This window comes from Phalacrocorax carbo, chromosome 3 (assembly GCF_963921805.1).
Source record: "Phalacrocorax carbo chromosome 3, bPhaCar2.1, whole genome shotgun sequence".
NCBI lineage: Eukaryota > Metazoa > Chordata > Aves > Suliformes > Phalacrocoracidae > Phalacrocorax > Phalacrocorax carbo.
The window spans coordinates 25,368,578-25,380,735 of NC_087515.1; the positions used below are offsets into that span (position 1 = coordinate 25,368,578).

Sequence of the window (12,158 nt, forward strand, 5' to 3'; positions counted from 1 at the left end):
TACTTATGCCAATTTTTTTGTATTCAGAATTGTCTCTTTTTGCACTGTTATAAAAACTGTTGTGTTTTAAAATGTCAATTATTTTTGATTTTCAAAGCAATTTAGTAAGAAGTTACATGCAAGCCAGATGCCCAAACAGAAAAAGCAGTCTTCAGTCTTTACAGCTTTCATAGGATATCTTACTTCCTAAAATTCTCATTAAATATGCATGAAAATTACATGAAGTGTAAAGAAAATACACTGCTGTAGTTCTGTGAGATGTAAATTTAACATAAAATAAGACAGTCTCAAGGCTTCCAAGATCACCTTCTGCATTCCTGTCTGCTTTTGGTTCCAGATGTGCATGACCCCAGATGTGTCCCAGCCTCAGGGAAAGGTGCAGTCCCAAATTGGTGATCACTGGGGACCTACTGAAGCACACCATAGCTCTGTCTGTATTCAGATGCATGCAGAGACGCAACCTTGTTTTCTTGCGGTGCAGAGTGAGGAGGGGCCAGGATGTTTTGCCAGGCCAGGAGAGCTGGAAGCTCTTTCACACCCATGGTGTGGAGCCTCACACCTCAGGCCAGCAGTATCTGCTTCAAAACAAGGCATGTCCGTGCTGCAGTTGAGGGTCTGGCCATGCTACAGAGTTGCTGAAGTAATCAGAAACAGACCTCGGAATGGTGAGGGGAGATCACGTTTTGATGTACAGCTCTGCGCTGGTGTTCGTGAAAGTGCTTTTTTTTTTTTTGTCCTGAGGTTCTGTGGTGACTGCTGTCAAAGGTGGCAGCATCAGCAGGAGAATCATTTCCAGTCAAATAATGTTTGTGGTGCTGGGCTAGGGATAGAGCTCTTGCCTTACGTGAGGTTGACAAGAGAGGCTCTTCCACTTTCTTGGCTGGTGGTGCACTTCTCTTTCTCCCCCTGTTCTTATAACTGTGGCAGGGATGCCAAAGCCAAGGCAACAGCTATTGCCGTGTTTCATTGTGTAGCTTGCAAAACTAGAGCCTTCCAAAGGCAAGTGGCTGTCACAAGCTATTGGGTCTTTGCAGAGGCCAGCATCACAATCAGCATCATCCTTTTCTGCTTGAAATTAGCATATGCTAGCCAGAAGGTGATGCAAAGGAACTGGTGATACTGATCCCAAGTCAGATAACTCCAGCTGTGCAGCTCAGTGTGGTCTGGAAATAGTTTCAAAACATGTAGAGCCTAGCCACAGGAGAGACGGTCCTGGGACACCTGAGAAGCATGCTGAGCATTTGGACAGGCTGCTGAAGCCCTCTGCAGGCAGAGGTAGCCTGTCACCGTCTTTAGAATATAAATGCCTTGTTTCTAAAGGCAAATTAAGCCTTAGAGGTTTTGTCACTTTTTCCTTCCCCCCTCCTCTATTTTTGATGAGAGCACTGTTTTTTACTTATTTTTCTTACCACTGGCTAGATGCTGAGCTTGATTTTTTTTTTTTTAACTCTATTCAGAGGAGCAAGCAGCTTCATAGAATGCTTAGTTGCTGTAGTTCTGGGAACTGGGTATTTAGAGTTTGCTTCCAGCTTGCTTCACAACAGAATGTGATGCCTCCTCATCACTGGGCTCCATCATTAGACTTTGCAGCAGTGAAACCAAAGTATTGTAAAGGGCAAAAAATAACCTGAAACTGATAAAACTGGAGAAGCTACTGGGAGCTGTGGAGATGTGGATGTGATTGTTAATTGTTTTAAGGTAAGAAGTGACCGCAGAATGTGTATATGAAAACCAGTGTGTCTACACAGTATTACTGACTGTGCCACCATTGGTGATATTTTAGAGAAGGACCAAAAAAAAAGTATTAATTTTTTTGGCTCTTCAGACATGATGGGTGCAGAAGTCTGATTCTGTAGCATTATTAGAGAACTATTAACTTCTGTAGAGATGTATGAACTTAATTCATGGTTGAAATGTTATAAGTAAGAGAAAATTTTGAAAGCTTGATTATGGAGGAGTGGTTATAAAATATAATAGCATGCAGATAGAAGTAGAAATCTTTCATAGTAGTCTGGAGGATTTGGAAATATTCTCTTTCATAAAATGTATTCCTTAGAATGCTTTTGAAATCTTGTCGTGAATAAACTCTGTGTTAGCACAAATCTTTGTTTCAAAGCAAATATTTCGTTACTGCAGAAAAATTGTACACTCTTAAAATACAACCCAACAAAAGAACTCCCTTGACCTTCCAACAGCTCACTAGAATGTGGAACCTAAATTAGGTTTGGAGAAAAAACTTCCTGTAGACTATTTTTTCTTCTTCATACTAAAACCTATAGTGATTTGTAGAATCTGGGCTGTTTTCTCTTAACTGCTGTTGGTACTCTTGCTCAGCAGTTCTTACAGGACAAAATAATTATAAGACCCAGATAGATAAATGAAGATAGATAATGAACTCTTTTTAACATAGAGCCCGGTAGGTGAACACAAAAGAAAAAGCACACTTTTCTTCATGCTTTCTGAACACGTGTTTTTGAACCTTTTTGTTTAATTTTGCATGTAATGCTAAAACAAGAGTTGATTTTTGGGAAAGAATTTGGGAGGAGAGGTGGTGTTTGACTGGCAACAAGAAGGGAGAACAGTTTTGGTGATGGCTTTGTGGAGTTGCACTGGACTTTAAGGATAGCACAGTAAAGATGATGGAGGTGAAACACTAAGGAGGAAGCAAATGCAATTATCTAGTTCAGGATCTTTTTCTGGGAGTTTCTGATCGTAAGGGAAAATTTCTTGATTTTTTTTCCTGATACTTAAACATTTAATCCACAGCATAATTCCCAGCAGTTTTCCTTTGTGACATATTTGTTGAATATTGCCTCAGGATGCTGACAAAATAGCTAGACAGCTTCTGCCTAAAAATCAAGTAGTTTCACCTTCCTCTTCCTTTACCTTTGTGCAATAGAAGTGTACTTTTGGAGGCCAGGTTATGCTTAAAAGAGTTTGGCATTCAACAACTCTGCAAATGAAGTTACCTTATTTGTGAGGAAGAGATCCAGGTCTGTGGTTCTGTTAGAAGCTGCATGTTGAATTTTTGGAGGAGGATCTAATGAATTCTCTCAGTTAGCAACTAGAAACTTCTGAAAATGTTTGTTAACATGCCAGAGGTGTATGTGATGCTTAAGAGGTTGATTGTTGTCCCAGAAGACTTCCAGCTGAAATGTTGTTCCCTCCTTTGACATGCAAGCTTTGCACAGCAAAAACAAAGCTACAAAATGTAGCATGGACAAAAAAAAAAAATATCTGTGCGTATTAACTACTTGAATAGTTAGCACCTGCCAATTCTCTGGCACTGGTGTTAATTTCTAGATTAACGATACATGGCTAGCTACCTTTTTCTAAGGCAGTTTTAGGAATTGTTTCTGTTGTGTACCTTGTTATTAAAAGGATCTCATAAAGCTCACCAGAGAACCCTGTTTATAATTCTGTTTTACGTTTTTCAGACTTAAAAAGCCTCTAATTTGCTTTCTCCTCCTCAGTGATCTCTGAATTGTTTTGTATCCAGAATACCTGTAAGGCTTTGATTGATTATTGTGGTAGGGTAAGAACTGAGTAATGGATTGCCAGGTTCCATTAAGCATAGGAAGTATAGAAATTAATTATTTTTTCTTTTTAAAACTTTTGTTTTCTGTGTTATCTCTATTTTTATTTACTTGCAAGTTGCTTTTTTTTTTTCCCCCCTCTAAGGACAAACAGAAAACTTCTCCTTTCATCTTCACTCTCTCTGATTTATGATAAATTTAGTTTCCTTCGGCCTGGCATTTGCTTCAGCAGGCAGTCTTCCTTCAAGTACCACCCTGATTGATGTATAATCTTTGATATCTTCCATTAGCCTCCAGGATCACTAAGTTCAAGGCCCTCTTGGAACCTAAGGAGCCCTGCCGAGGAACTGAAGGCCTTCAGAGTCCTTGGGGTGATTGACAAGGTAATTCTTCAGTGTCTCTTCAAGAGTTCAGTCATAAATCGACTGCATGCTGACATTTTGTCTTTGAAGCTGTGGATCTTAAGGATATGAAACAAAAGGGGAAAATGACTCAAATGCATCTGCACTTTAAAATAACAAAAGTAGAAGAAAAAAGCCTTTTATCTAAGCAATTCATGTAAGGTCATGCAAAATATATTTGAGCTAAAGGATAAGGTACATGTTTGGTGGCATTCAATAGGATGAGGCCTGTTTTTCAAAAATGAAGTCATGGTTACAATACTGGGGTAAGGACAAGTTGATGTGTTTTCAATTGAATAACCTGGTGGATACTTGAAATATGAAAGGATAGAAATTCCTACTTTTGAACTGTCACTTGAAATGGGGGCTGGGAGGGGGGAGCACACAACTGTTCTCCTTCCCTGAGAATTTGGAATTGAAATCCCCTGCCAAGACAGAGATTCAGCGATGAAGCCAAGTTTATTTTTGACTCATGCAAATAATGTCTTCCAAAATCCCAGGGTAATACCCCTCTGTAAACAGTAAAGGACCATACAGATTTTTTTGCAAGCCTAATTAAGAGGCCAGAAGAATTGCTGCATTGTTTCGATGATGCTGATTAGTTATCATCTTACCAAATACTTTTAAAATGATGTATTATTCAGCAATGTGGCAGTGGCTAATGCAGACTATAAAGGCTCATTTCCTTTTTGCCTTGCCAATTCCCGTGTGCCTTTTGATAGTTCCTTGTGTAGTCCCTGGTTTGTGCATGATGTGCTGATGCATAGTCAATTTATGCATTTGTAATGTGCATCAGAAAACCCATAGCCGGTCTCTTAAGGTCTGTATTTCTCAGTTTCTTTTTCTTGTTGGACTGAACCTAGCTATGGGGACTGATTTTTGTTTTTCTTTGCCTGCTTTGTTGTAATTATGTGCATAAGTTGATAATTTCTCTTCAGAGGGCTATATACATTAGGTATTATTGTTGTTTTTATGGCACAGAAGGTTTGTCTAACTTAATATTCATTGTATCTTCTTTCCTCAGTTGTAAGTACAGAATTTAGCCTGTGTTCCGCTCTATATATGTATCAGAGACACAGGTTGGGAAGAGAACCTACTGTTGGATTAGTAGGCACTAACTAAAGTAGTAGCCACTGAATAGATGCAGTAAGCATGGACTTTGTGAATTAGTCTGACACTATGAGGCTGCAGAAGTGTTGGAAATGATTCAAGAAAGACCTTCTTGGAATCTTTGTTTTTTTATAAGAATAATTAACAGTGACTGGAGAGGATGCTTGATCAGAATGAAGCTTTTAGAGTCCTTGGTGTTATCAGATCTCCTAGATCTCTCTGAGCACCACTCTAAGAAGCGTCCCAGGTGTGACCTGAATGTGTCCAGATCTTTGAGGCAGAGTTAGGAAGAGTCAAGGTTCTGGTGATGACAAAAATACAAAATCTTAGTGTTGGAGATGTGTGCGAGGAGTAACAGGCCTGTGTATGCAGCTGGTACGCTTGTGTAAACAATATTGTAGGACTCAGAGTTAATGTTTAATTGTTTTATGAAAAAGGGGGCAATATTCTTTCAGGTGTCTTTGTACTCTGCGTACCTGCTTCCAGATTCTCCTCATTATGAACTTAATCTTATTCTGAGTATGCTGTCTTTTTTCATATATTTTTAAGTGTTCATGAAGTTGTGAGGCAAATGAAAAGCTGCTCTAAGCCCAAATGTTCAGAGCATGTTTTATTTGGTTTTATAATGCATACACAAAATGCATGTGAATATGAAGCAAAAGTGTGCACATGTATCTGTGTGCTGGAGACTATGCCCCTGCCTTTGGTTTAAAGCACCATCTCACTTCCTTAACATCACCGTTCTTTGCCGCCTCCTCTGCTTGCATATGCCCTAAAGCTCACAGGATGGAGAAATCCAAATAGATGTGTAAGTATCCTCTCTGGAGCCAAAGAGATGGCATAGAGTGTTTGTTCTTGAAAATGGACTCTGATTTTCAGGGCCAGCGTTGAAGATGCCATGCTTTTGGACTCAAGTCTTGCCTGAAAATACTCTTCTATTCTAACCCTGAGGTAGCTGCTCGGGTTTCAGCAGAAGGTGGGTCTGTGGGCAGTAATGAGCCACTGGCATTTTTACTGCTGTCTTGCCTAATCCTGTGAAAGACTGGCTTAAACACTAACTTAAAAATGGTGGCTGTTGGTTTGCAGACTTGTTCTCCCACTGCTGCTTGAAGCCCAGAGTGGTGTCTGCCTGCTACAGTGCTGCCTTGAGAAAACCAGCTGTTAACCTGCACTCCATCAAATGCTGAAAGGTTCAGTGCCTTCTTTTAGAGTAATGTCAGTCTTTGTTCTTCTTTTGAAGTCTTCTGAAGTGTTTTGAATTGGCTTCATTTTCACAGACAAAATGCTTGTTGCTACCTGAAACTCTGGGTTTTTCAAACTGTTTTAGGCTAGGCAGAATGATTAGACATTACATTTCAGCCTAGTTTATTCCCAATGTGCCATCTTTCCCTCTCGTTCTGCCTTTTCACCTTCCTTGTCACCTGAATAATTTTTGCTGCGTTAACCCTTTCTGCTGAATCTGAGAGAGTTAGAGATCTTAGCATTGTTAAGCTCCTTAAACTATTGTGAAAATTCACAGAAGAATGACCATGTATGTGCCTCACCTCCCATCCTTCTGCCTCTGCTCTCCTGCAAAGGCTGTGGTGTAAATCCAACAATTTATTTTAATAACCCAAAGAGGACCTACACGTTGCTTGAGGAAACCAGGTTTCTTGAATTCTGCTGCTGCTGTGTTTGCTCACTTCATGGTGTCAAAGGTTAACTAGGTGGTGTTTGCAGATATTTTAAGTGTTTATTATGGGAAGAGTCTACCTGTGAGTGGGTTTCTGAAAATAGAGGTTTAATCTAGATATAAAGGTGGCTTTTGTCCTGCAAATGTTGTAGACTCTGAGGTGCAGTAAAGCCCTTGTCAGTATTACCAGAGCTACTGCATTGAAAACAGGCTAATATCTAAATATTTTAGCTACTGTTATCACCAACCAAGAATGACTGATTATTTTATCAGTTCATGTACCTTAAAGTAGAAAACTCTTTTTGGAATAGCTAAAATTTTTGCTTTCAAAATTTGCCTAATTAAAAATCAAGGTTGAAGATTCTGTGCTGAGTTTCTGCCCTAGGCAAATCTTTCCTTTGAAGCTACAACTGGCCCCTAAAGAAACGAGTTTGTTATGGTGCTGCTGGATACCTTCATAATGCTGTTTCAAAACCAATTTCTTATTCTTTAGAATCCTCTGTTATTTAGATTCATTCAATTTAAAGATTAATCTTGAAAGCAGAGTACGTTAAGTAATAAGTATGCCTCTGTAACCAGTGACTGTCTTTTTATGCCTTTTCTATCCCCTCCCCTCGTCACCCATCAAGCCACATTGTCTTTACTGGCACTGGTGTGACTGTGATTAGTTCTTCTGCAGATGTCTGTACATTTGAGCTTGTTCAATATGTTGTTTGTTAAGCTTTATTATACAATCTGAAACTTCATAAGATAAAAATGCTCTTATCAGGGCCTTGCTAAAATTATTTTGGGAGTTTCTGAAGAGGATTCTAGAAGTAGATAAGTTATTTTCTGAAGAACTGGAAGCAATTCTGTTCATCTTGAGTACAGGTTACTTTTTATGGCTCTCATGCTATCATGAGAAGCCATAACATGGATGGTAGTACATTTTGATGAATTGACCTTAGAAATATGCAGAACAACCAAATCAGTGTTTTTGATTATTTAGAAAGTGTGTTTACTACTTGTCTACTTGATGAGTGAAAGTGCCAAAAACCAGAAGTATATGGAATATATGTAGAGTTTGCATGCATAATCTGCAGACCTATAGTTGAATTCAGACAGGTTATGGTTAGTTTTAAGGGAATTCAATCAGAGGATAGGAGAAATGGGCTCTTTTTAGGGCAGTGTGTGTGATGTGCATGAATAACAGGATGTAGGTAACAGTGTCCTATTAGTGTTTGTTAGAAACTTAAATATTTGGCGTTTCGTTTTCAGGTGAAGCTAAAGACCATTGCAGTTGTGAAATTGAGTTGACCGTAACAGATGTTTTCTCTCATCTGGCTCTCAGGTGCATGCTGACAAGTGTCTTTAGATCATCTTATGGATTCAAATGAGTGGCAGTGTGTATATAAGAGGTGTGGGGAAAAGGGAGCTGTAATAAACAGCACGATCAAGGACAGACATTCATTCTTGTTTCATTATGATGCTTAGAGAGACACGTTATAATGAATTCAGCTGACTAGCAAGTTGTCCTCATCCAAACATGGCATAATAGAAAATAGTGGTGGCAAAATGGTTAAAGATCTGAAAATGATTAATAATCATAACTATTAATACAAATAAATAAACTTTTAAGAGCTTGTCTTATGTTTTGATAACCCTTCAGTTTCTTAAGTGACTTGCCAAATCCCACAAAAACAAATCAACTCCAGAGTCATTGTCAAAAATTACTTTCTTGGCTCACTACCTTCCTTTCCCTACTGCTGTGGGATTATTCCTAAACTACAGTCAGGTTTCAAGCTTCAAGTAACAAAGCTTGCTCAACTTCAAAATGTTGTGTCTCTCCTAGCTAGAGAGAGACCTGTCCCTTCTTTCCTGCCCTCAAACACCTGCCACTTGTTTTCCCGAAGTCTTTCCATTCATACTAGTCTGAGTATTTCTCAGTCCTTTGTTGCTATAACCCTTAGCCTCTCTCTAGCGTTTCTTGTTTGTCTCACTAAAATTTCTTTTTTCTTTAGTGAATGTTTTGTTTCATCTGACATAAACCAATCCTAAGACTGGGTAAAGTAATGTGGATTTTGCCCTTGCCTTCATAAAATCGGAGTTAAATTACTGAATATTGCAGTGCAGGCCGAACTAGATGTATCTTCTGGCCTTCAGAAATAAATAATTTATAGAGATATTTTCTTCTAAGCCAAAATTATTTGTTTGTCTTCCTGACTATTACTAAGTTGCTTAGTACATAATTGGTGACAGGCAATTACTCTGTGATGCTGAGTGGCATTTCGTACTGTAAACTGTATTCTCTAGTAAAACCTGCCAGATATATATTCTGGGTTAATATTTCACCATTTGTTATTTATTGGCTAGTTTTTAGTTTGCTCTAAGAAAGTGAACTTTCCTCTCTGTTACCAACCGACTAAAAGTATTTAAAAATACAAATTTGAATATAGGCTGCTTTCTTAGCATTTGCATTGTTTAAAGCTGCACCATTTGTCTTTTAAGTACACTATTATTGCAAGTCATAGAATATATGAGCTGTAAGTTCCTTGGAATAATGGTTTGAAAGGAAGAATAATTGCAAACTGAAGATAATTCGTATTGCACAGGTACAAGGATAAGCAATAATCGCGTTTTTCATACATATTAGCCAAGTATAATCTCTCTTTATAATGACAGAGGGAAACAAGCGAGAGTCCGGGTGGTGTAATCTGAAAAGTGACAAGAATAAATCTGTGTTAAGTAGATCTTTTAATCCCGGTAGCCTTGACAGCCGGCACAGCTGAGGAGAGTGGGGGGAATTGCACGCCTGCTTCTGCCTCATCACTGCAACTGTGCTCTAAGTGTGGCACCCAGCCATTTTCTTGCCGTCCCAAGTACTCATGCTAGGATCAGGTGACCAACTTGTCTCTTTCCTGGTTGTCTGTCACTACCTGTAACAGGATTTTCCAACTGGTGAGGTAAATGCAAGGAGAAAAATCCTAGGTGATCATCTGATATATCTTTGAGTTTGTAGGACTTTTGCTAGAGAATCTATCACATGAAAGTGTGTTTGTTTAGGAGATAAGGACCAGAATTAATAGATGGCCCACTGGTGATGTTATTACATAATGTCTTTCTGAGGTTCACAGTATGTGGAAAAAGGGACTGGCCACTTGGGAGTAATATAGGAATGTTGTCAGGGTATGCAGAGGTGCGACGAGGAAGGCCAAGGCCCACTTGGAATAAAATCTGGCAATGCATGTCAAAGATTACAAGAAGGGCTTCTTTAAATACATCAGCAGTAAAAGGAAGATACTGGGGATACAGTGGGCTCACTGCTGAACAAGGAAGGGGCCCTGGCAATGCAGGGAAGGCACAGTTACTGAATGCCTTCTTTGCCTCAGTCTTTACTGCTAAGGCTGGCCCTCAGGCATCTCAGCCCCCAGAGAAGAGAGGAAAAATCTGGAGAAAGGAAGGCTTACCATCGGTTGAGAAGGATTGGGTCAGATCACCTATGCAAACTGGATCCTCGCAAATCCATAAGCCCTAATGGGATGCACCTGCGAGTGCTGAGGGAGCTGGTGGATGTTCTTGCTGAGCCACTCTCCGTCATCTTTGAAAGGTCGTGGAGGACAGGAGAGGTGTCTGAGGACTGGAGGAAAGAAAATGTGGCTCCAGTCTTCAAAAAGGGCAGGAAGGAGGACCTGGGGAACTATAGGCCAGTCAGCCTCACCTCTGTCCCTGGAAAGGTGATGGAGCAGTTCATCCTGGATGTCATCTAGGCATGTAGAGGGCAAGAAGTTTATCGTAAACATGGATTCACCAAGGGAAGGTCATGCTTGACCAACCTGATAGCTGTCTATGATGGCGTGACTGGCTGGGTCAATGAAGGGAGAGCAGTGGATGTTGTCTGTCTTGACTTAAGTAAGGCATTTGACACTGTCTCCCATAGTATCCTCGTAGGCAAGCTGAGGAAGTGTGGGTTGGATGAGCAGACAGTGAGGTGGACAGAGAACTGGCTCAACAGCAGAACTCAGAGGGTCATGATCAATGGATCAGAGTCTGGATGGAGGCCTGTCACTAGTGGTGTTCCCCAGGGGTCTGTGCTGGGTCCAGTCCTGTTCAACATATTCATCAATGGCCTGGACAAAGGGACAGAGTGCATTTCAGTAAGTTTGCTGATGATACAAAACTGGGAGTGGCTGATATGCCAAAAGGCTGTGCTCCCATTCAGTGAGACCTGGACGGGCTGGAGAGCTGGGCCAAGGGGAACCTGATGAAATTCAACAAAAGCAACTGCAAGGTCCTTCACCTGGGGAGGAACAACCCCATGCACTAGTACAGGCTGGGGGGCTGAACTACTGGTAAGCAACTCTGTTGAGAAGGACCTGGGAGTGCTGGTGGACAGTGGACAGCAGGTTGGCCATGAGCCAGCAATGTGCCCTTGTGGCCAAGAAGGCCAACAGTGTCCTGGGCTGCATTAAAAGGAGTGTGGCCAGCAGGTCAAGAGAACTTATCCTCCCCCCCCTCTACTCTGCCCTAGTGAGACCACATTTGGAGTACTGTGTCCAGTTTTGGACCCCACAGTTTAAGAAGGACAGGGAACTGCTTGAGCAAGTCCAGTGGAGAGCTACCAAAATGATCAGGGGACTGGAGCATCTCCCTTATGAGGAAAGGCTGAGAGACTAGGGTTTGTTCAGCCTGGAGAAGAGAAGGCTGAGGAGGGATTTCATCAATACCTATAAATATCTAAAGAGTGGGTGTCAGGATGGTGGGACTAGGCTCTTTTCAATAGTGCCCAATGACAGGACAAGGGGCAATGGGCTCAAGTTGGAACACAGGAAGTTCCACTTCAATAGGTGAAAAAACTTCTTTCCTGTGAGGGTGACAGAGCAGTGGAACCGGCTGCCCAGGGAGGTTGTGGAGTCTCCTTCCCAGGAGACATTCAAAACCCACCTGGATGTGTTCCTGTGCCCCCTGCTCTAGGTGTCCCTGCTCAAGCAGGGGGGTTGGACAAGATGATCTCCAGACGTCCCTTCCAACCCTTACTATTCTGTGATTCTGTGTGTTTTCAGTGTAGAACGGCATTCTGATCACAAAATGGAGCTGCTTTTGAAGTAATCCCTTAGCTCTGGTGTGTCTTCAAAACCTTCCTGGTATCTGCTACTGCAGTAAGAGATACTATTCCATTTTTCTTTGATCAGGTATGAGCTATTTTTCAACCCATGTCAGTGAACTTAAAGCCACATTTTTGTAAGCAAATGTGTTTTGAGGTGTTTATTTTTATCAGTGTTAAAACCTGCTGAAGTAAATAAAAAGCACAGGCATGTTCTGTGCCACATCCTGAAAATGTGGTGTCCTGGTTTCAGCTGGGATAGTTAATTTTCCTCCTATTAGCTGGTGCAGTGCTGTGCTTTGGATTTAGTATGAGAATAATGTTGATAATACACTGATGTTTTAGTTGTTGCTAAGTAG

At 40.7% G+C, this 12,158-nt stretch overlaps 1 protein-coding gene across 7 annotated transcripts in view; it reads left to right on the top strand.

Annotated features, from left to right (window-relative positions):
- Positions 1-12,158, top strand: part of RPS6KC1 (ribosomal protein S6 kinase C1) — a 92,946-nt gene that overhangs the window by 45,059 nt on the left and 35,729 nt on the right. For all 7 annotated transcript variants that reach the window (XR_010372029.1, XR_010372030.1, XM_064446206.1 and 4 more), the window contains one exon: positions 3,827-3,919. Coding sequence is in view for 5 of the 7 variants with exons in the window: in XM_064446206.1 (XP_064302276.1) it covers positions 3,827-3,919 (93 nt within the window). In the remaining 2 variants the exon portion in view is untranslated. The remainder of the gene's footprint in view (positions 1-3,826; positions 3,920-12,158) is intronic.